The 25,876-nt window shown below is 39.7% G+C and overlaps 1 protein-coding gene across 2 annotated transcripts in view; it reads left to right on the top strand.

Annotated features, from left to right (window-relative positions):
- Positions 1-13,388, top strand: part of LOC108027917 (protein O-mannosyl-transferase TMTC1) — a 54,980-nt gene extending 41,592 nt beyond the window's left edge. For both annotated transcript variants that reach the window (XM_050885174.1, XM_050885173.1), the window contains 5 exons: positions 970-1,795; positions 2,013-2,127; positions 11,970-12,450; positions 12,509-12,593; positions 12,927-13,388. In XM_050885174.1, the coding sequence (XP_050741131.1) occupies positions 970-1,795; positions 2,013-2,127; positions 11,970-12,450; positions 12,509-12,593; positions 12,927-13,267 (1,848 nt within the window). In that variant the 3' untranslated portion in view covers positions 13,268-13,388. The remainder of the gene's footprint in view (positions 1-969; positions 1,796-2,012; positions 2,128-11,969; positions 12,451-12,508; positions 12,594-12,926) is intronic.
- Positions 13,389-25,876: the final 12,488 nt, after the last annotated feature.

Raw genomic sequence — 25,876 nt, 5'->3', positions numbered from 1 at the left:
GCCTGCGAATTGGGATAGCCCCCTGTAATCTCCGGGCTAGACGATTACGGTGGGCAGTTAGACGGTCGTTGTACCTGCTTGAGAAGAACGATATTTGGTCTTCAACAAGACTCAGGTTTAGGTCATTGTGAAGCGTTTGGCCGCTAACGAACCACTCACAGCCAGTGATTTGTCTTAATGTTTTGTTCTGGACGGTTTGGAAACGTTTTCGGTGGGACGCAGCCGCCATTCCCCAAATTTGGATTCCATATCTCCAAGTGGGTGCGATGATTTGTTGATAAATGTGCCGCTTGCATCTTAGAGATAGTTTGCTTTTCTTGTTTAGCATCCAGAATAATTGGTTCCGCTTTAGGTTGCACATTTTGACGACTCTGGCAATATGTTCTCGGAAGGTTAGGCGTTTGTCCAGTGTGAGGCCTAGGTATTTCGCCTTAGTCGCTTGCTCTATGTCCACATTATTAATGTGGACCACCGGAGTTGTTTTTCGGCGTAACGTAAAGCAAACGTTTACGCATTTGCTTTCGTTGATTTTGATATTGTTCGCCGTGGCCCATTTCTCGAATTCGTTGAGGTAGGTTTGCAGCGTTTGTGAAGACTCGGTCTCACTGTTCGAGGAGCTGAAAAAGCAGACGTCATCAGCGAAGCTGGCCAGCAGCATTTTGCTGTTGTCGTAGGTCATTTCTTCATAGCTTGGCTTGGGGATGTCTGCTGTAAAGATGGAGTACAGTAGCGGTCCTAAGACGCTTCCTTGGGGAACGCCAGCTGTAATGGCAACATTTGCAGAGATTGCGTCTCTGGACTGGACGCAAAAATCTCTGTTTGTGAGAAACGATCTGATGAATAAATAAGATAAAAAACAAAAATATACATAATAACAAAAACATAAATGTACATAAATTACTCAAAGTCTTCAAACTAATTTTTTTTTACAAATAATCTAACATTTTTTAAATGTTTTTAAATTTCTAGCGCCGCCTCCGATCGCTTACCATTTTGGGTTTCACCCTGTTGTGCGCAGTGTACTGCCGCCTCAGCCTGCTGCCACGCCCCTCGACCGCCTTCTCGGCCGCCGACAATCCGACTGCCCATGAATCCTGCTTTTGGACGAGGCTCCTCACCTTCTTGTACCTGCCGGTGGCCAACTTTCGACTGCTCCTCTGGCCACAGGACCTGAGCTTCGATTGGGGAATGGAGGCAGTGCCGCGAATCAGGACCCTTTGGGATGTCCGAAATATCCTGACCGTTGGATTCTACGGATCCTTGCTGGCCGTGCTGTGGAAGAGCTGCGTACTCCGCCGTTCAACCTCATCGATGGACTTTGCGGAGGTGGCGAACATTTCCCTGCCGCTGCTGAGGCGATTGGGCGGCAATAGCTGCCACAACTGGCTGGGCCTCACCTGCGAGTGCCACCATCAACTAGCCGCCTCCAGCTATCGTTCCACGACATCCACCTCCGACTCCTCCTCGAAAAGCACCTCCTGGCCGGCTTCCTTCATGGGCATTGCCTTCCTGGTGCTGCCATTCCTGCCCGCCAGCAATCTGCTCTTCTACGTGGGATTCGTAATGGCCGAGAGGGTGCTCTATCTGCCGAGTGTGGGCTATTGTCTGCTCTTCGGCCTCGGTTTCGGTAGTCTCTGGCAGCGGGCGCATGGCTCCAGGCGCTCCAGGATGATGCTCCTCTGCGGCCTGGGCCTGCTCCTTGGAGTCCATGGCCTTCGCACCAGCAGGCGCAACTTGGACTGGCGGGACGAGGAGCAGCTATTTCGCAGCGCCATTAGCGTGAATCCACCGAAGGGTGAGTGGCTTTATTACTTTTCAGGAGTTTTTATCTATTTTGACTAAATAGCTATAAAGTTTGCTGTTGAAATTGAATTCTTTTGAGATATTTTTTATTTACTTTACCATTTTTAAATTAATTTTTGACTGCAAAAAATTTTGTTTAAATTTTTGTTTAAATATGGTTAATATATTTAAAAGTATTGAATCTAAATAGTAGTTATTTTCCCTTTCAGCACTTGGCAACCTGGGCAGCGTCCTCAGCGCCCAGGGCAGATACGAGGAGGCGGAACTGGCTCTGCGGATGGCCCTAGGACATCGGCCCACCATGGCCGATGCTCACTTTAATCTGTGAGTAAACGCTGCCCACCAACCATGTGAGGGTCCCCGAAAACCCTTTGCAATTCGAAGCGAAACTCGCGCCTTAGCCGTGCAACATGAAACGTGAATCCACAAAATGATGTCAGTTTTTTGCTGGCAGCCCTTTTCGAAAATTCAAAAGCTCAAAGTGAATGGCTGTCGCGACCTTGGGCATTGGGTGGTGCGATGGTGGTTTGGTTTTCAGGGAGCTGCCCTCAATGCCGAATGGCAGATGCTTCTGTAGTCGCTCCACTGTTCTGCCTTCCGTTTGCGCCAGCAAAAACGTTCGGACAACATCTGAGAAAAAAGCGACAAAAAAGGAGGAGGAAGTGGGTGGCTGGGCGGTGAGGACTGCCCAGATGCATCGCGCATACAAATCAACTCGGTCAGAAACTTTAGCTCCAGCGCAGAGGGCACATGTTTTGCATCTTTTGGATGGCAATTTGCATGCACTCGGCAGCCATCAACAGCAAATAGCTGCTGGTTTCAGTTTTTTGCCCCCCCCACAGCCCACGGCCACGCCCCCTGGCCAGCCTCCTTCTCCTCTTTTTTGTTGCCTCTTGTACCAACTCCTTTTGTACCTTTGTAAGGGGCTCTACGGGACCAACGGAACCTTTGAAACAATACGACTGAAATGAATGCAAGGACCATTGCGCACCCTAATCCCCTGCAGATATGCTGTTAATTAGGCCAAAACTGAATAGGTTTTCGAGGGAAACTCAGATTCTTCGAGATACTCGGAATGGCTGGCCGGTTGTTAAGTACACATGGATTTGCAACTTGCATTTGGAGCCACATGCTCCATTTAAATGGAAGCCAAGGAGGTTTAGATTGAGCTTATCGCAATATTTGCGGAGAGAATGTTGGTTAAGATTATTTGGTGTTATTATTTTGGAATCATAACTGCATTTATAATTACTCACTTAAAATTAAAAAAAAGAAAAATGAAAAAACCCTTACTAAGGTGTCTAAAAGCAGGAAACAATTTATTTTGTATACGGAAATTTAAGTTTTTTAATTTCCTTGCATACTTTTAGGCGTCTTTATAAATCATTTTTTTTTTTTTTTTTTTTTATTTAATTAACATCTTTATTTAATATAATCCAGGAACAGATCTAATTAAAGCCTTTAACCTAAATGTTTTCTTAAGTAAATAATCTCTTAATTATAAATTATAATTAGTTTTCAACTTGGTATATAGGAGTAGATCAAATTACGACTAGTTTCAAGTAAATAATATATTCATATTAGTCTCTTAGGAGCAGCCCAAAATGTCTTCTTTTGAGCCTGCGAATTGGGATAGCCCCACTTAAAATTAAAAAAAGAAAAATGAAAAAACCCTTACTAAGGTGTCTAAAAGCAGGCAACAATTTATTTTGTATACGGAAATTTAAGTTTTTTAATTTCCTTGCATACTTTTAGGCGTCTTTATAAATCATTTTATAGTCAAGTTGTTTCATGTGGCTTCTAAGCATTACTTCCTTAAGTAATTTTCCATTGAGCTGCCCAAAATTATACAAAAATGGGTTTAATCTGTTTCGTCTGCGATCTTTTATCCCCAAAGACAATCACGTACATCAAGCGTACATCAATGCAATAAAGCAGCAGCTGCTAGAATTGCATTCCTTGGCATTGTGAATCCATTTCGCTTGTCTAACACAATAGATAAACAAAAGCCAGGACATATATAATGTCCTACACAAGAATAACAGCCATAACATATCTACGATTTCAATGGGATTTTGAATGGGAATGAGACTGAGACTGAGAATGGAAAAATAGTAACAGAGGAGAAATTGGCATTTCTGCTTACAAGCTGCACTTGATGGAACAATATGAGAAAATAAAACTGCTGACGCATGACGTTGGCATCCTGCTTATCCCCCGCATTTTCCAGCCGTTTTCCCCTACCCTTTTTCCGCATTTTCCGAGGCCAACGACTCTTCTACTTTGGACATACACACACTCGGAGCCAGCTTTGGATAGACATAGTGCAATTTACTCGTTGCAACGGCGCTAACGGCGACCGCCAACTGAGAACGCTGGGCCCGGACTTCCTCGTCCCCACTTTCCCCTGGGATTTTCACTGGATTTTTCCGAGGGGGGGTTCCCCTGGGGTACTGCAGGGCAGTGCTATGCATTACGAGAGAAGCGCAAACATGCCAACGCTTAACGAATAGCTCTCGACGCCCCATCGAAGGACACCCTGGGCAGAAAAGCGGAAATGCTTCTCAGAAAATATGTGCTGTAATGGAGAGAATTCAATTAGCATGGCCATCAATGATGCTGACCCATCTTAACTGACAAAAATTATCGATATTAAGAATGTTTGTCTAGCAGTGGAAATTTTATCTGGATTGCTGATTATCACTAAGATATTTACTTTCTTTATTTTAGTTCATGGATTAAGAAATCCTTAAAACTGGTAAAATGTGTTCAACAGAAATGACTAGTCACTTCTTTTTTTTTTTTTTTTTTTTTTAATTAACATCTTTATTTAATATAATCCAGGAACAGATCTAATTAAAGCCTTTAACCTAAATGTTTTCTTAAGTAAATAATCTCTTAATTATAAATTATAATTAGTTTTCAACTTGGTATATAGGAGTAGATCAAATTACGACTAGTTTCAAGTAAATAATATATTCATATTAGTCTCTTAGGAGCAGCCCAAAATGTCTTCTTTTGAGCCTGCGAATTGGGATAGCCCCCTGTAATCTCCGGGCTAGATGATTACGGTGGGCAGTTAGACGGTCGTTGTACCTGCTTGAGAAGAACGATATTTGGTCTTCAACAAGACTCAGGTTTAGGTCATTGTGAAGCGTTTGGCCGCTAACGAACCACTCACAGCCAGTGATTTGTCTTAATGTTTTGTTCTGGACGGTTTGGAAACGTTTTCGGTGGGACGCAGCCGCCACTCCCCAAATTTGGATTCCATATCTCCAAGTTGGTGCGATGATTTGTTGATAAATGTGCCGCTTGCATCTTAGAGATAGTTTGCTTTTCTTGTTTAGCATCCAGAATAATTGGTTCCGCTTTAGGTTGCACATTTTGACTGTCACTTCTGACTAATTTCAAGAAGCCACTCAAATCACCTTTTTTTTAATTAACATCTTTATTTAATATAATCCAGGAACAGATCTAATTAAAGCCTTTAACCTAAATGTTTTCTTAAGTAAATAATCTCTTAATTATAAATTATAATTAGTTTTCAACTTGGTATATAGGAGTAGATCAAATTACGACTAGTTTCAAGTAAATAATATATTCATATTAGTCTCTTAGGAGCAGCCCAAAATGTCTTCTTTTGAGCCTGCGAATTGGGATAGCCCCCTGTAATCTCCGGGCTAGACGATTACGGTGGGCAGTTAGACGGTCGTTGTACCTGCTTGAGAAGAACGATATTTGGTCTTCAACAAGACTCAGGTTTAGGTCATTGTGAAGCGTTTGGCCGCTAACGAACCACTCACAGCCAGTGATTTGTCTTAATGTTTTGTTCTGGACGGTTTGGAAACGTTTTCGGTGGGACGCAGCCGCCACTCCCCAAATTTGGATTCCATATCTCCAAGTTGGTGCGATGATTTGTTGATAAATGTGCCGCTTGCATCTTAGAGATAGTTTGCTTTTCTTGTTTAGCATCCAGAATAATTGGTTCCGCTTTAGGTTGCACATTTTGACGACTCTGGCAATATGTTCTCGGAAGGTTAGGCGTTTGTCCAGTGTGAGGCCTAGGTATTTCGCCTTAGTCGCTTGCTCTATGTCCACATTATTAATGTGGACCACCGGAGTTGTTTTTCGGCGTAACGTAAAGCAAACGTTTACGCATTTGCTTTCGTTGATTTTGATATTGTTCGCCGTGGCCCATTTCTCGAATTCGTTGAGGTAGGTTTGCAGCGTTTGTGAAGACTCGGTCTCACTGTTCGAGGAGCTGAGAAAGCAGACGTCGTCAGCGAAGCTGGCCAGCAGCATTTTGCTGTTGTCGTAGGTCATTTCTTCATAGCTTGGCTTGGGGATGTCTGCTGTAAAGATGGAGTACAGTAGCGGTCCTAAGACGCTTCCTTGGGGAACGCCAGCTGTAATGGCAACATTTGCAGAGATTGCGTCTCTGGACTGGACGCAAAAATCTCTGTTTGTGAGAAACGATCTGATGAGCTTAAACAGGTTGGCTGGCAGCGCTGTTTTGACTTTGGCTAGTAGTCCCGGGATCCAAACTCTATCAAATGCCTGTTGTATGTCAAGAAAGATGCCGTTGCAGTATTCTTTATTGTCGTAGGCCTTCAGGATGTGATTGACTACACGGTGCAATTGCTCAATCGTACTGTGGCCGGCTCTGAATCCGAATTGGTGCATTGGGATAGTATCATTGTACTCAAATCACCTGAGTTTTAAAAATCCTTTTAAAATATATATTATTCCATATTCCTAAAAGTATGCAGCGATATATTTTAAACGCAGAATTACAAAGAATTCGTGCATAATGATGACTATTATTTTTTTACTGCATACTTTAAGACACTTAAAATTACATTTTATTTTTATTATAGTTTCTTTTTATTTTAGTACTTACTTTTTTTTAAAGCAGATTTTTTAATAATATTCCTTCCAGTCCTTTTTGCATTTTCCGCCTTAACCACTGTGGAATTGGCGAGCTGACTGCTCCACTCCTTTTGAATATGCAGGACGTCATTTCCACTGCCGGCCGCTCCTCAGACTCCCTGCTTTCCTTGCACTCGCCCCAAAATCGCCGCATGTCCTTGCAGGGACTCGCAAGCAGCCGTTGCTCATACGCCCTGTTGTCACCATTGTTGCTGCTGTCGCTGTTGCTGTTGCTGCTGCTGGTGCTGCTGTCGCCTTGCCGCTTGTTGTTGATTATTGTGTTTGACATAATAGGCTTTACGCTCCAAAAAAGGAGAGCAAAAGACGCACGGAATAAATCCTTTCGCTTTGCTTCTTTGGCAAATTGTAGGTAAATCCCTTTTCGCTTGCTTGCCAAGTCATTTTTCCAGCTTTCCCCCGTTTTCCCGCATTTCCCCGCCTGGGGAAAAGAGCTGCCGAGCAGCAGCCCAAGCCCAATACAAATAATTGCTGAGAACTCCCGAGAACCACGGACAATGGCAGCATCTGGGGAACCGAGATCTTCTACCTCATTCATGAATGCCATAATCGTTCTCCGCCGAATTGCCTTCGTTCCGGAAAAGTGAATGCTAAAACTATGGAAAACTGGTGGGGGAAAAATATTTCAATGCAGTGAGGCATTTAACCTCGTGAGTGTATTAAGCGCTTTGTTTCCATGGAAGCCCAACAGCCGGTAATTCCGTTTTTCCTCATTTAAATAAATATTTAACCAGAACGTTGATGGCTCCAAAAAAAGGAATCCTTAAACTGCTTACTTGTGTGGATTTGTTTATATATGAGCGGATTATCGGCTTATGGCAGACTGTTACATTAATGCTCATATCGACGATTATTTTCAACAAGAAGTGTACTTTTTATATGGCTAACTTAATGTACTAGCTAAAATGTATGTCAATTACTGCTCAATCAAACATAAGCTTAACAGATTTATAAATGAAAGAATAAACCAGAAAGTTGTTAAATTTACAGTCAGCGAATTTGTATAAAAGAAAACCCAAGCTGAATAAAAATTCAACTACCTTTTACAAATACGGCAGTGTTAATTTAAATTTACTTAAGCACTTTAAATCCATTTGACAACCCTTATTACTAGCTCGAATCCATTTACTTATCCTTACCTAATTGGTAACAAGTCCTCGGGGCAGATTCTCCAGCCGCATCACAATACCCCCTATAATCCTCGGCAAAGTCCCCTGTAAAAAATATGAAAAAGCCAAGGAGGGAGAAGAAACAAAGTATAACTGTTGACGGCTTAGATAAAATTTCAAATAATGTCAATGACATAAAAGCAAAGCGCGAACTTCATAACTGCTAAGGCTTCGCTAGCCTGCAGGTTATTAACTTGGCTCAAAACGATACACGAGACACGAACGTTGGGGAACTCAGTGGGTGAATCCCTAGCCGCTGGCACATTGGCCTCTGACCAAGTCCAAAGTGGTGGGAAGCCCGGGCGGAGATTTCAGTTTTAGTGCCGTGGAAAGTATTAAAACGCTTTTCCCGCCCACTTTGCCAGCCCAAAAGCCTGCGTTGCCTTTGCAGCTTATCGAAAAGTTGTCTGATTGAATTTTTGCCCTGTCCACTTGCAAAATGCAGATGGAGCATCCTCTTTTCCATGGCCTCCCTCTTAGTTACGCTATGCAAAAATCGAAAACGAAGGGAAGTGCTACTAAAAGAAGGGTTCTGGAATTACCAGTATAGATATGTTTCATTATAAAAACTACAGAATTAACAATATCAAAATCAACGAAAGCAAATGCGTAAACGTTTGCTTTACGTTACGCCGAAAAACAACTCCGGTGGTCCACATTAATAATGTGGACATAGAGCAAGCGACTAAGGCGAAATACCTAGGCCTCACACTGGACAAACGCCTAACCTTCCGAGAACATATTGCCAGAGTCGTCAAAATGTGCAACCTAAAGCGGAACCAATTATTCTGGATGCTAAACAAGAAAAGCAAACTATCTCTAAGATGCAAGCGGCACATTTATCAACAAATCATCGCACCAACTTGGAGATATGGAATCCAAATTTGGGGAGTGGCGGCTGCGTCCCACCGAAAACGTTTCCAAACCGTCCAGAACAAAACATTAAGACAAATCACTGGCTGTGAGTGGTTCGTTAGCGGCCAAACGCTTCACAATGACCTAAACCTGAGTCTTGTTGAAGACCAAATATCGTTCTTCTCAAGCAGGTACAACGACCGTCTAACTGCCCACCGTAATCGTCTAGCCCGGAGATTACAGGGGGCTATCCCAATTCGCAGGCTCAAAAGAAGACATTTTGGGCTGCTCCTAAGAGACTAATATGAATATATTATTTACTTGAAACTAGTCGTAATTTGATCTACTCCTATATACCAAGTTGAAAACTAATTATAATTTATAATTAAGAGATTATTTACTTAAGAAAACATTTAGGTTAAAGGCTTTAATTAGATCTGTTCCTGGATTATATTAAATAAAGATGTTAATTAAATAAAAAAAAACAGAATTAACAAACATTCTAAAACCAACAACTTTTTCATTAAATAGTATCTTTCTCGCAAATTAAACAAATCCCAAAAAGTATGCAGTGTTTTATGGCTCGAAATGAAACGATTGGATATCCGTGCTCAAAGTATATTGTTGCATACTTTCAGACACAATTTAAAATGATTTCAAACCTCTTTCGACTTAGAGTTACGGCCTTTGGAGCAATAATCTTGCCCAGAGTGCATCTAGCTAATCTAAAAGTCAGAGCAGGAGATTGAAACATTTACATTATGAAAGCTTTAAGAGCTTGCCAAGCTGTGAAATTGTTATGGCTTATGGGTGGTGTGTCAGAACTTCCGCTTTCTAATCGAAAATCAATGCCAGGTGCCCCCCGACCCCGAGGACCACCCATTAAGTTGGAGCAAACCACCCAGGTCTTGAGCTCCGGGGTGCCAGTGCGTCGCGGATAAGCAGCTGTTTGTACATTATTTACTCGTAAGCCATCAATAGCCGGAATATCTCTAGCCGGCACCTTGTGCCCTGTGGCTACGGATTTTCAGTTCCTGCCACGTGCCACCTTCCCAGCCACCCCCCATATCCACCATTCCAACTGCCGGAACATAAAGCATCCATCCGACGATGGATCCTGTTGCTCCTTGCTGCCGCGCCAGTCAACTGTCGGGGATTTGTTGTGCTCTTGTGCCGAGCGAGGCTGCTCTGATTTTTAGCTGCAAGTGCCACAGAAAAGGATACGTTCAGGGGGGTGGATAGTGATGGCAGTGGTGCCAGTGATGCCACCAACGGAGGTGGGAAGTCAAAAGTAACAGGCAACCAAACACCAAAACCAAAAAATCACTGAGCTGTATAATTCGATTTCTCGTTTTCACTCTTTCTGCTCGTTTTATTTTCGTTCAGTTGCTGTTTGCTTACCTGCACAAAGAAAAAAATAATGCAAAAAAAAAGAAAGGAAAGGGAAAAACATCAAAATAAATAGAACAACATGGCTTGTTTTTCTTTTGGCCCCCGAAATGGAATAGTATAAAATAGAATACTCAATATTCAGTTGAGCAAATCCATGCGTTGTTCGGTTGCAATTCGCATGCATTCACTTGGCTCTCTTTTTGGGTTGTTTTATTTTCACCCCCCAATACTACCCCCTTTTTTTAGAGGGGGTGGAATGAAATTGTGGGCAACGAGGGATTTTCAACATGGAATGTCGAATGGCTGCTCATTCGAAAATAAAATTTAAACAAATTCAGCTTTGGATGCGGCGGGCATATGCGAGTGTTCATTGAAAAGTTTGCTCACACCCACTCCAGAGTTTCTGGTTAAAAAGCTAATCGGCAAATGCCAGGGGTTCGATATGCAAATTTTTTAAATAAAACTGGGGTAGCATGGGAAAAAGTCTTTTTATTAAAAGTCATCACGGTCTGACAATGCAGATTTTTTCAGCTTTTTTTAAAGGGTTTGTTTTTTGCTTTACTGGACAAAGTCAACAGTAATGTAGAGGACTAATAAGGAATCTTTTTTTTTTTAGTTTATTTTAAGGACATAAATTGTATTTCTAAAAATAATATTATTTTTATATTTGGTGAATAGGAATGCTTTTAAATTTGTTTTGACATTTGTTATATTTTTATTGCATTACAAAACATACATAACTTAAATATCATATTCCTAACTAAAAATTTAAATTGTTGTTTACTCACAGGTGAGTCATATTTTTATTGCTGTGAGGGTTTTCTAGATTTTTTATTAGAATTTTAGAATTGTAAAGCTTTTTAATTTAATATAATGTTTTATTGAGGCACACATACATTTCTTGTGTAAATTTTTGATCTTTTCAATCCACCCTCTTGTTGATTTTATAGCTTGTCGCTACTCAACACAAAATTTCAGAGCTCGCTGTTTTGTTTGAATTATTTTGTTGCCGCTGCAGATGTGGCTGGTTTGCAGGAGCAATCTGGTCTCGGGTTTATTTGGCACTGTTTTGCAACGTTACATTCTTTTGGAATGCTGCAAACAAAACGCTGCCTTTATTTAGAATCACTTATCCATGCATACGATCCGGCGAAACTTTGTGTTGTTTATATTTCGGAGCCCTCAGACATCCGGGTTTGTAGGGACAACCGCCGCCAGACGACAACTGATGTACGTATGCATATGTGCGGGATATTTGTTTGTGGACTGGGACGGCAAATATGGACCGAGATGGGGCGATTCAGTTGGAGGTTTCAAAGGGCTGGCCGTTGATTAAATGAAGTCGGCCGAAATCAACGAGAAGGTCAGCGTTTCGCAATTAGCCTGTGGAAACCGCAGCCAAGCAAACGCCAAGTTAATTTACTCCCAACACTCTTGGAGGCTGCATCCCTCAAGTTAAGTAACTTAACTTTTCCTGGGCTTCCCTTTTTCCATTTCTCGCATTTTTTAAACAAGTTTTTTGTATGATTTCTTCTGGGTGAAGAGCAAAAAACTATGAAGAGTGCTCCTAAAAGTGCAATACCCGGGGAATTCAAGTGCCAAAGAAATATGGAATGACTTTAAATTAAGTTTGTAATATGTTTTGGAATGTTTAAAATATATGCTCTAGAAATGAAGAAGAAAACACTTAAGGGGAATCTCTCAAATCAACATAGAATTTATATTAAAATAATCATAATAATTTATGAATATTTATATGTGCATATTATAAATAGAAAAACCCTCTTCTTTTGTCACTCTCAGGGGCGTGGTGCACCAGAAGCAGCACAACTTCAGTTTAGCCGTTCCATGCTTCCGCCGGGCCATCGGATTGCGTCCCCAACTGGCGGTGGCGTATTTGAATCTGGGCACATCCCTGGTCGCCCTGGGCCACCATCGGCGAGAAGCCATCTCGGTGCTGCGAACTGGAGCTCGCCTGGAGGGGATTGGGGTTCGGGATCGAGGGGCTCACGAGGAGGCCCGCCACACCTGCTACCTGCAACTGAGTGTCCTCTACCGCTCCGAGGGAAGGCTTCAGGAAGCTGCATCGATACTCAGGGAATCCCTAAAAGCTCTGGCTTTGATGGCTCACAAGCAGAGGGCAGTGCTGCATCTGCGTCTCGGTGAAATCCTCGCCGAGCTGCAGGATTGGGATGAGGCTGAGCACCAGCAGAGATTGGCCCTGCAATTGCAACCGGAGCAGGGAGCAGCATATGTGACCTTTGGCCAGACGCTGGCCAGGAATGTAAGTGTGGGAAATCCAATCTGGATAATAATGTAATAATATTTGATTGAAATTACAGGGCAGCCGCCTGGCTGAGGCGGAGTCTTGGTTCAAAAGAGCCCTGCAGCTGGCACCGCTGGAGGCCAGTTCTCATCACCATTATGGTAAGAAAGAAGTGCCAAAATAATATTTCAAATAATAAAAATAAGTGCCATTTCACTATATATCTTAGTATTTTCCTTTAAATTTGGTTTTCTTTTTATATATATTTAAAAAACTTCAGAAAATATTTGTCTTTATTATATATAGTAATTATTCTTTTGCAATAAATTTATTATTATCATATCAAAGGAACTACAGAACATCAATAAAATTTCATTTTAAAAGCAACATTTTATTAAGGCTTTTCTGAATGAGATTTAAATAAATATTAAACTAATAACCAAACCTAGCTATATTTTCCTTATGTAATAAACTATCTTAAAAAACATTTTCAGCTGACTTTTTGGAGCAACAGGAGCGTCATCACGAGGCACTTAGTCTTCGCCTGCGAGCCGCTGCCTTGGCGCCCAACGATTACACCCTGCAATCCTGCGTGGCGGATGCACTGCGTCTGCTCAACCGCCTGGCCGAGGCGGAGCTGTGGTACCGAAAGGCTGTCACCCTGCAACCACTGGCTGCCCACGCACATGCCAATCTGGGGGCCATCCTGCAGATGCGGGGACACCGCAAGGATGCAGTGGAATGCTATCAGAGGGCCTTGGAACTGCAGCCAGGGCACGCCATCAGCAGGGCGAATCTGGCCAAGATGAATCTGCACAAGGACACCAATGAATGAGAGGCGAATGCATATACTTGTTGAGAATGTAGGCTTAAATTAATTGTAGATAGCTGAAAGAGATTAACAATTGATTGACGGCATGGTCAATATATTTTTTACAAATAAATAAAGAAATGATGGAAAAGAGTTTAATGAGTCTTATGGTGTATCCTGGAAATAGAACATTTTATTATATTTTAAATATTATTAAATCAAAATGTAATCCTTTTTATTTTGACCAAAGAATTTGGTACACAGCCCAAATATTTCGTTTGGAATGCAACATTTTAAGTCGCATTCCCTGCAAACCACAATTAGTCAAGCCAGCATTATGTGAAAATGCCAATCTGTTGCCGACGCAAATTCCAGAAAGCCAAACCCACGTGGCGAATTATTTCCATATCAAGTCCTTTTCGTTTTCATCTCGGAAAATGGAGCCTGGTGACGGGCCGGAAAACGGAGACAAAAGCCCTGAGAAACCAAAGAACTTAAAGGCAACCGAAAGGAGCGGCACAGACAAAGGCAAAGGTCCTGAAAACCAAGTGGGTAGGACAGTCAGTCAGACGGCTGGCGATGTGATAATATCAAGTGGCTAGGACAGAAAGGGAAAACCGCAGCAACCAGGAAAACCGGGGTGGGAACGGGTGGTGTGGTGTTTCATGCGAGAAATAGTGCTTACTAAGCATTAAATTATAATTAAATTTTAAACAATGAAACTGAGTTAAGGCACAGGACGCGGGGACGACGAGGGCGCCCAAAAAGGCTCTTAATCACAAACATGCGCAGCCACTTCAAAGGTGAGTCCTCAAAGTCCTCGTCCTCGTCCTCGTCCTCGTCATATCAATGTGGAAAACTGAAAATGGAATTGCCCATGGAGCAGGACCAGGACCAGGACCAGGAGCAGACTAGCTGGCTGGCTGCCGGCTGGCTAAGCATATGCGCATATAAATTAACATAGACACCGGAGTATTTAATTAAAATTCCATCAGCAGCACACACACACGCACGCGGCTACCCGAATATGACAGGTGTATGGATGTGGCCCAGGTAGACACACATTTTAGCGCTAAGCCGAGCAGATGCCCCCCGAGTAAATCCACCAAAAACCACACACACACAGGTCCGACGAAATCTGCGAAACGCCTTTGGGCCCTCGTCAGTCGGGAGTGCAAACAAAGGGGAGCAGAGCCGGGTACCACCAGTAGCCCCAAAAGCACACACAAACTCCCGGTTACGCCCGCAATCCCAGAAACATAACCGACCGGTACCCATCACTGGGCACACCATCAATAAACTGCACTTAGAAAAAAAATTCATATTATAAAAAAACAAAAAAAATGTAATATAAAGTATCATCCTCAAAAGGCTACACTTAAAAATAGGCTTTCATTAAAAGTTGTATATTACTAATATATAAAACATATTATATTTTAGTATACATCATAATGTATATCTATATCTATGACAATAATAATTATATTTTCAACCTTAAATCTCAAAAAATCACAGTAGTATCTTATTTGTAGACGTTGCAATAATATCCTTGTAATAACATACCTTGCATTGAAAAAAAAAATTAAAAATCCCAACTTCCTAAACATTTTAAATATTTTTTCAATTAAAATTAAGAAACCATTTTTTTGAAGTTCGAAAACTATATATTTTTTCCTAGAACTATAGTACAGAGTATACATGTTCTTCTAAAAAAGTTCTTAGCCAGAATTCCATTTCATATTTATGTTATGTTATTAACTTAATACCAGTTCCTTTAATATTCAGCACTTATATTTTCTAAGTGTAGCGTTGGGCGGGGAGTTGGAAAACAGTTGGCGCCGACAACCGCCGGTGGCTGTGGGGCTTTGGCAGCCTCGATACTGACTGATGAAGTGGCACTTCTGACACCGTCTGCCCCATTATGATGACTACGACTATGATCGGGATGAGCACGGAATCCTAATTAAGTCTAGGCAGTCAGGTAAGGGGTTAACTGCCCTGAGAAGTGGGAAGGTCTGCAGTTCCATAATTAAATATGGATTTCGGAGATTCAAGTCTAACCATCTAACCCTCTTGACATTCAACAGATTTGTGCCTATTATCTGGGTCAATGGAGTGGGCAAGCAATAAAAAGAGAAGAATTGAATAAATAAAGCATGTGCAAATAAAGACATATTTTGTAGTAATTCATTAGCTGGGGATGTCTTCCAAGGAATTTTCATAAAACTTTTAATTAAAAATATTTTGTATTTACCCAAAAACCCCAACAAATTCCCTCGAATGGCAATTCTGTTGTAATTAAGTTGTATAGTCAAATATGGCAAAACTTACAGACGTGACTATTTCGTACATAAAACTATAACCAGTACCATATGGTATGTCAACGAAATCCTTTTTTGTCGTTAGTGGGTTTGTGGGTATAACACACCCACACAACCCTTCAAAAAACTCAACCAAAAAGCCACCCATGGTGCCAAAATCCTAGTCGGCAAGTTGCCCAATGAGTATTTAATGCGTCAAACTGTTTAAATTTCTATTGGATTTTTTGTTTGGACTTTCCTTTTGACTTTTGTTTGGCCACAGATGTTGTTGTTGTTGGTACGGATTGTGCAAAAAGTGACGCTTGGCTTTCAACTTTTTGACCATACACGGTAGAAGAAAGACGCTTATACGAACATACGAGGCTGACAGCAAAGGACAAAAAACTATATGTCATCTCATTTTAGAAAAACTTAAAAATAAAATAATAAAATCATAAATATAAAGAATTTACATAATTATCAATACCCATGTACTTTCCAAAAATTATATAAATCGGGCCATTCATTAAAAAGTTATAAGCTAATAAATTTATCATCTAGGAAACAGCAAATTTCCTGCATGCCATCCATCTCACTCGCATTACCTTGAGCTATGTAACGGGTATCTAATAGTCGAGAACACTCGTTTTAATATTCTTAAATTTGGATATGGAAATCTTAAACTTGTATTTTTAAGTCCTTTATTTACTAGGTAGTTTTTGGTTTTATAATTTGACAATATTATACATTAAATGTATGTTATTTTGACCCCAACTGTACCTAACCACATTCGTCCAGACCCCGCAAATGGTCATCCTGTGGAACCATTTATTTTCCACTTTGGCCAAGAGACCAAAAACAACAAAATCATACACACACGGAGATACCCGCACATATAGTACCATATACCATAGATGTATCTATGCGGGGGTGCGATAGGAAGAGAATCCGAATAAAAACTAAAGTAAAACGAAAAGTTTTTAGTTAGCTTTTGATGAGGGTCAACTCGAACTCAACGGTTCTGTGGCGCAATTTTCAAGTGCCGCTCCTCTCCGGAGCAGCGGCAAAAAAAAGGATGACACACAATAGTTGGGACATTGTTTTTGACATGACTTTCTATCAAAAACAAATTTGCCCTTCTTTGTTCTATTATTTTGTATTTCCATTTCCCATTTTTTCGTCACAAATCGAGTCCAATGTGTGGGGTCAAATAAGAGAGGTAGGGCAAAAAACAATGAAACTGGGACATGGACAACTTAATTTGTTGAATTTGTTTACAGGTAAAGTAATAAATTCCAAATGAAAAAAATGTTTTTGTAGCAATTTTTTTTTCAATATTTGAATTGTAAACTTTTTGAATGAAACTACAACTGAACAATAAAGAATTTGTATTAAGAGTATTATTCTATTGTGGGACTCAAGTACTTAAAGCTCTTATCTCATGCTTTTAAATTGTTAGTTTATATAATTTATAAAAACGAAGCAGAAAATAATTGGAATTTTAAAACCACGAGTAAAAGTTACTAAAAGTATGCAACAATAAGTTTCCAAACGGAAATTGTCGTTATCAAAATGATTCCCTAAAGTTTTTTTACGATTTGAACTGTATGTTTAAGACAGGTTAATGTACAAAGTTATTTCTATAATTTAAGCAATATACATATACTGGACCTGCCTGGATGATGCATTTGCTGGCTGCAGTGGCCACAGCGGAAAACCGCAACCAGACAGGCAACAAAATAATTGCATCTGACGCATTGTAAGCCGCAATCAGAAGAAGCAACCAAAAGTTGCGATGATGAAATGTGCAAGCCCATAAAATCAATGCAACGCCCACACACACGCACACTGCGGGAGGTCCTCGAGAGGGTGGTCGAAATGGGGTGATGGGTGGTTGGGTTGGGTGGTTGTTGCCTGAAAAGCCGCACGCAGCCGCTGTCAACTGCAGCTATTCTGTCTGGGCATTCGGAGCAACGCCAGCTGCAGGAAAAGCCAAGCCGGGAAAACCAACTAGCTGGCAGTTGTTTCGCGGCTTCTACATGCCACCCGCTCACGCACTTGAGCTTCGGTAAATGGGTAATGGGAAACGGAAAAGCCCCCACAAGTAAGCCGTCTTCCCAAGCAATTAGGTGCGAAATTAAATTTTCCCAATCGCATGCAACATGCAACTTAACTTTCAGCCACGACTAATTGCTGCAGAGAAAGTGAAGTCGGGTAAGCCACGTTGTCAGCATCAGTTTGCCAATAAAACCAAGCCAAATCGAGAGCTAAAACGGTGGACAGGGCTCCATCGTTTGACTCCTCCATCAATGATGTATTTTTGATTGCAGCTGCTGGTCCAAAACACAACAATCAGCTGAAATTGCGGGGGCGATGCGGAAACAAAACGCAGACAAAATGCCAAAGCACGGAGGACAGAACCCAGAGCAGCAGCAATCATCATAACCTGTAGCTTCAGGCTAAGCGTAACCATCATCCCTAGTAAAAAACACGATGTGTATTCGAACTTGAGATATCGTGGAAGTGGGGAACAGAATTCATTGCCTACATTTGGGAGTAGCTGGGATTTCGGAATTTTATTGATCGGTTACTTGGGTTATTCATATTATTTATATATTTTTCAGGTTGAACATTTTTGAGAATTTTGAAAATCTTTTTTAAAGGTGCCAAAAACTATGCAGTGAAGAAAATAACATGTGGAATTCCCTGCTAAAAAATTGTTGCATACTTTCAGACACCTTTTCAGGGGATATATCAACACAGCATACCCCAACTACTGGGCATTGAAACGGCGAAAAACAACTCCAAGTTGCTGTGAACCCAAGAGCGAAAGTTCACACCGAAATTGAAACCCGAGGACGGAATCTGTGGCATAATCTGAGGCGCAAAATGGAGATGACAATAAATTCGATTCGATTTTCGGTTTTGATTTACTTTAGTTTCGGGGAGTTGTGGGAGTATCATCATCCTTGGATTACCACGCACCCGAGGACCCAGAATGCTGATGTCGGGATGCCAATGATGATGATGATGATGATGGTGATGGCAGCGATTGTCGCCTTATGGCGAAGGGAAAGTAAACACAAATAGATAACAGACAACAAATAAAAACCAGCAAGGCGAAATGAAAATAAGACAAAGCACACACAAACAGCCAAATAGACGGACGGATGGCTCGCGATATTCTTGGTTACCCAGTTCGGGGACCGGGACCCCGAAAAGCGCCCAAGGACCTCCGCAGAGCCGAGGACCCAGAGCCATTGGCAAACACATTCGCCAAATCCCGCTCAGCTTAAGTTGGCTTTGAAATTTTGATTGAAAAAATCAGAGAGAGCAAAGAAGGGCAAACGAACTAAGGCAGACACATCCCTCAGAAATGGGCGACAAATAGCGAATTGTTGCCATGGATTCCGATAATGAGGGAATGGCGAATGGCGAATGGCAAATGGCGAATGGAGAATGCCGAATAGCCGGACAATCTTTGCTCAATAATTCATTTTCATTTCCCCACTGTTGCTGGTATTTTGATTTGGCTGAATTCCAATTATGGAACCCACTTCGGCTTAGCCGCTTTGTCCAACTTGGCTGCGACTGTTGATTCGCAGAGATAATTCCGGAGGAGCAAACATAATTGGAAATGTAATGCAATGAACTCGGCAACGAAAATAATCTCCAAGCCGCCAATATCATAACACTGTGGTAGAGGGCTTCTTTTCATGCACACCAGAAAATAATCCTCAAAATTAAGTCAACCATATTGTCGTCCATTCGTTGATAAATGGTGGAATGGTGGGATCCAAATAAAGACATCAGCATCTTTGGCATGTAAATTTGGCATTTTCATTGTTTTTTATAATTTGAACAATTATCCTACTTAAGCTTGCATTATGGTTTAAAAACTGAAAAAAATTAATTGAATATTGCTGAAGTTTATAAAAACAGTTGATATCTGATCTTAACTCGATTATTAAATAACATATTCAAATAAAATACACTTTAGAAGTTGAGTAATAAATGTTTTTTGAATCAAGGAGCCATGTGTACTTTCATGAAAATGAGTTATATTTATTATTTATTTCTTATAAAAAAAAAAAGTATAAATTCTGAAAAAATCTCGTTAAATTCACGGTAAATTTTCGTAAAATTATCACCTAATTAAAAAACAAACAGTTTATCTTGTTGTATTATTTTTACACAAATAAAACATTTTACATGAATTCGCCTCACCAGATTTCGCCTTACGAAATATATATTAAGCATTGTGACAAATAATAAAATGTTTTTGCTTTTTAAGTATTGCTTTTTTTATTGGCGAATTTCGATGTTGTTGTCACATTACAAAATAAAAAAACTCAGAATCTTAATCGAATCTGCAAATTCAAATCAAAGTAAAGAAGCCACCTTTTGGAAAGCAACGGTACTAAGAAGCACGGCGAATTGACAAAAACAGCTAAGCCAATACATAAGCCAGTCCTATTTTACAATCTACATTTCTATAAAACAATGTTGTTAAATTTGTAAATGTAACTTTCAAATAAAAAGACAGTACACTTTAAAAAAATGTTAGGCAAATCAAAATCTATTTTTATTTGGTTAGATAAGAAAGTCTAGGTTGGCTGCAAATGTAATCCTGCATTCATCATGACGGCCAATGTGCTGCAACGCAAGCAAAAATAAATTAAAATAATTGTTAATTTATGAATTCACAGCCATTCAAGACAAAAACTTAAAATCAATAACACAAATTCTGTTCAGAAAAAAAGAGAACAAATTTTAACTTTAGATGAATTGTAGTTCTTGCGTAGATGGCGAATTCAAACGTTACAAAACACTGTACAAAATTCTTGAGCGTTTAATCAATGTTTGCAGAATGGCATTGTATTTAAAAGTTAAAAATGCGACCTGTAAATCCAGAAGGTCACAGAGTTACTATGCTTTTATTATTTTATTACCATTCACCTCACAATCGATGTACTTACCTATAAATAGGTTTCTCTAATGCGTAGACTACACTAATTGGTGGTAAACTAATAAAGTTTAACAATAACATAAACCCGACTTGTATTTGTACTCGCTAATTAATTCAAATGGGTTTCTCACGTGGAGCCGCCTTCCGAATGAAAGTCTGTTGGGTTAGATCAAGTTCAGATTAGCCGGGTAATGCGATCACGTTTGCAGTGCTGCCCAGCTTCCAGGGCCTAAATAGGCGTTAAACTTTACGCCACTTCCCTTCGTCTGACATCGGATTTAAACCGGTCGAAAGGGTAAGCACCCGTTAAACTTAATAGCATTAGCAATCGTTCAATTTGTTAACATGGAAATTACACAGCCAGCAGAAGGAAAAAATATGAAGGCAAAAAAAACCAATTCCTGAGTTGAAATGGGTTCAAATTGCATACACTTAAGATGATATGGATGATTGATTGGCTCCATGAATAGAACCATTTTTTATTTTTACTACACTTTGATCTTATAATCACAGCCTGCCAGTGTGCTAAAGATAGCATGTCACATTAAGATCAACCTATATTACGTTGGAACTGCTATTTGATTCCGGAATCGATCAGTTAATTGGTTTTATTATCCCAGTGAGATAACTTTTAAGTACCACGTTGTAAGCTGGTTTCTTTAAGTATATAAATCCATAATAGGTAAACGGAGATGATATTTTATGAACCTATAAAATAAAATGCTTTATACAAACCTTTTTTAAACCAAACTTTTGTTTTAATGTCGAATTACCTGTCTTATTTAATGGAGGGCCACAAAAATCGATATTTTTGTACCCAAATTGTACTATTTTTATACTTTTTAAAATGGAAATATTAAAAAATAAATGTATTTTATTAAATAACGATTCCCACCTAAGTTCTTCATGGGAAACTTTGTTATCATAGCTTCAATGGCAAGTCACGACTAACATTTAAACCTGAAATAAATACCCATGAACAGAGAGTGCGCATCTATCAATTTGTCATCATATCCGGGTAGTTAAAGTGCGACTCTGCCTATAATTTGCATCGTTTCGATAGGGCTTCCTCGATATTCCCAATAAAAACTTTCTGGCAAAGATAAGGTAGCAACACATGAATCGAAATAAATCGGGGGCGTTGGGGGTCTCTTTAATATCTGACATTAAGTCCGTTGGTTCCACCCAGCAGCACCAGGCCTTAAAATGTGTGTGGCCATGGGCAATTAAAATATTAACTGGTTAAAGTATGAAATAACTTTTTTACACGCAAGCGAAGGTCTTTAATTATTAGCTTGAGGCAGAGAGCATTAAGTTAATATCATACCTAAATTTTATAACTTTAAATGTAATTAACTGAGGAACTTGTCTTTGCCCTTTAATATTATCTTTGAAAAGATAGCAGAAATAAAGGTGAGTGCACTCATGCCATACGATTCATTCAGAAATTGTGGCTAATAGTTTAAAAATGGCTATTTGCATATCGTCGTGACTGCCATGCAAATTAAATTGAATTTATACTTACTTATTGAAAGTCAGTCAAATGACAATGGCTGCGAGTGCCTAGAACAGTTGTCAGATCTTGGTACCTGACTTGCAGCGCGATTTAGTCAATAAAATTGCAATTAGATACACGTAATGCATTCATCAAATTCTGATCTTATTTGATTTCGATAAATGGCTATAGATTTTCCCCGCCTAATTGCTTACGTTTATAAATTACCAATTACAAATCAAACAAAGGTGCTAAGTCGGAATCCAATTAAAGAAAGAATTTACTTAGCCACGAATATATCTTTAAGATACAGAAATTAAAACGGAGTAAGCTAAAAAAGAAAGTGCTCAAAACTGGGCACGCAAAATCTTTTTAGCATATCTCTCATATGTTATAAAATTCGCAAACAGGTTTTCAACAAAGTCGCTGTCCATGTCCAGGCTCTACGTCATATCCATAAAACATGTCGAGTTATTGTCTCTTGGAAATTTTTGCTTCAATTATAAATAGTAAGCATTAGGTTTCCTGATCGACAGGCAGCGATAATTCAATTTATTATGGGCATTTGGTTGATGATATAAAAAAATACAGATTTAATTTATAAAGTTACGTTATAACAACGTTTTTAACGCCTCAAGCAAGTCGCTCAGAGGGGTTAGAACTTATAACTTAGATCGTGTTCTAACTAATTGTTGTTTAAATTGTTTATGTTATTGGCTTATTTTTTTTAAATCCAATTGTGTTAAAAAGCGTGGAGCTTACCTTATTTTTTCTAACGTTTTAATTGTGGAATCTCTGACTATAACTTTGTTCCCTTAGTCAAAACTTAGGAATATTTTCTCGCAGCTCTTGTCTCTACTTACGCTGGGAATTAAACTTTCAATAATGGCAAATATGTACTTGAAACTTGGGAATAACTTTCGATTCATTAAATGCTGCCGTAAAACCGTTTGATTTTATAGGATGCAGTTCATTGAAATCTATCTAAGGTGTGCGAGCCGAGCGCTGAGTTCAGTCAACCGTGACGCTGCACACGTCTCTCGCGCCCCTCCCCATCCACAGGCCCACTGACAATACCCCAAAGGCCGCCCAAAAGCATCGACTACTACCCATAATAAGCATTTGGAAGTGTACAAAGAGGGGTTCGAGGGGCGGGGGATCTTGGCGGGGTCAGCGGCATTCCCATCGAGCTTTTTTTGGCGGCTAGCTTTTTATGCTTAACTACTGCTGCTGGATTTCGTAGCTACTATATTTGCTAGATACCGATTTTTGTGGGCCAAGAAGGCCAGCCGGTTGTTGTCGTTTCCAAAATTTGTATATTATTTTTTTCAATGGGCAAACTGTGGGTAGTAGCTGCTCATGTTGCTGGTGGTATTTCATATGTTGCTGATGTTGCTGCTTCTCAGATTGCCGGCAGTGTTGCTGTTGTAGCCTGCCATGTTGCTGGTGTGTTTGCTTCACTGGATTATTTAAATGTTGCTGCTGTGTTCGCTGATATTGCTGTTGCTGCTGTAGATGTTGCTGCCGTAGATGTTGCTGTTGCGATTGGTTAGTTAGTTATTTTTCATACTGCTGCTTCTGGTATTGCTGTTGTGCTTTGCGGTGTTGCTGTTGTACTTTCTGATGTTGCTGCTGGTTTTTGTGTTGCTGCTGGTTTTTGTTATTCGCAGCGTGTTTGTATGCGCCATTCGCAGCGTACGATGTTCGATTTCAATGTCAATGTCAAACGCGATCACGATCGCATGTCCGATCGCAGCACGCAGGGAAATTGCTGCTGACGGAGTCGCCGACTTCACCGATTTGTGGTTGCCTCCACAAGTTGATAAGGCTCACTATAAACACAACTAAATCAATATATATTTATAATGCACTTTCATAAAAACAAAGAGACTACAGGCACACAGTCTAGACTGAAAACAGACTATTGTTTTTTTATTTGCCTTTGATCAGCAACAGGTTTGTCATTATATATTTTATCCCCAAAAAAGTATTCAACTCATTAATATATTCAGGCTAGAACTTTCACGAATCAAAACCCGCTTGCGGCTATAAGCAAACGCCATTATCTAATAGATCTTGAGCCATCAATCAAAATGGTAATCAGAACAACGCGCTCGATTCGGTGTGTAATAATAATATTTATGAACTAACAATTAATTTAAAAGGCTATCTGTGCGAAACGTGGGTGAACCCGAGATCATTAGCGTGTGCAAATTACTACGTTTTAGTACTTAATTCGATTGCAAATAAATCTATACCATTACCTATTAAAATTCGATTAGCAGGTCAGGTTATAAAGTAATTTATTATTATATTTTAAATACAGACTGTCAATAGAATAGAGCAGGATAGCCCTAAGTACAAACATTTAAGTTATTAATGTAGTATAATAAGGGTTTTGTTTACCCAGGAAAAATCCATTTCGATAACCTTATCAATATCAACATTATATAATATAATTTCAGCCGGCTCAATATAAATCTAATAGTGCATCACAGGACAACATAATAAGTCCGATTTTCAGGAGAAACAGATCAATAAGTGTAAATAATCAATTGGGAACCATGACTGGAACTTAATGACCAACTAGAACTGAGGTTTATCGGTGACCCTAAATCTGTGCAATTCAGCCATTCATAAGCATTTTCAGTGCTTTATAAAAGGGGTCTTATGGTGGTGAAACAGACTGTACGCCCATATATACCAAATGTAACACGCCGATAGCAATCAACAAGCACGAGTATCTGTTCCTATTAGGCTCCATTATTATTGAAGTGCAAATAACTGTATTCCCCGGGGCGGGCTCTACAAATAGAGGGTCGTATATCATTGCGGACCCAGATATGTAACCCTTTCCAGCCCGATAAGATCGTCTAATTAAAAGGGTAATCAAAGGGGCGGCAAATGCCATATGCCAAATGACATTTTTTGTGTGACAACGCTTAGTCCCCATGGACTTGACACCGCAAAAGTGGCATTTTCGAAATATTTCCCGTCAATTGTAATAGTCTATTATTAAGGCAGTGCATTAGCAATAGGCGGTTGAGCTCTAAAGGTGTGAAATAATTTGTCTTGCGTTGATTCCTTGAATTTTCTATATATTTTTCTAGAGATTATCGCCCACAACAAAGTTTATTTTTTATTTGTTACGACAATATCGCCTCATTATAGCATTAATAACTTAGGCCCTTCCTCAGCATGCGCTTGCAATTTTTGTAGTTATCAAACTGCAAGTGCATGGAAATCGTCAGGAATGTGGACTTTGTCCAGTTTGTCATATTTGTGTAGAGATAGAGCGCTTATAATAGAAAGGGTTCTAAAGCGATAATGCCCAGAGCTACCGCATAAATGTAATTATTCAGGTTCGAATTTGTTCCCCTACTTTTTTACTACACATGTCAAAGCAATGATTAGCTGCCTTCTAAAGGAAAGCTTAAATTTGACCTCAAGTGTCAAATTATCAGTGATCATCTAATCATAGCAGCGGCGTTAAAAGAAATAAAATAATGGAACTAGCTGCAATTCTAAGTACTGATGCTGTTTTATGACTTGCGGAAATAACTTACTTTAAATGGTTTCCCAAGCACAGATACAAGTTTCCCTTCTTTAAATATTACAAAGCATTAGATTGAAATATAGATAATAAATACTTCTGCTTTTATATTTTGTTAACAATACTTGGCTTTAAGATATTTTTCTACTTAATAAATATATTTTTTTATAGCCCGATTTTCAATAACAATATAATGCAATAAGTGCTATTTTCAACAAAATAAATAATAAAATTCTACATAAAAAAAGGCCAAAGAATATAAAAAACAAAATACATATAATACAAAATATATATATTTTAATATTTTCCCTCTTTT

This window comes from Drosophila biarmipes, chromosome 2L (assembly GCF_025231255.1).
Source record: "Drosophila biarmipes strain raj3 chromosome 2L, RU_DBia_V1.1, whole genome shotgun sequence".
NCBI classification, from domain to species: Eukaryota; Metazoa; Arthropoda; class Insecta; order Diptera; family Drosophilidae; genus Drosophila; species Drosophila biarmipes.
This window is presented reverse-complemented; position numbering and strand designations above follow the sequence as displayed.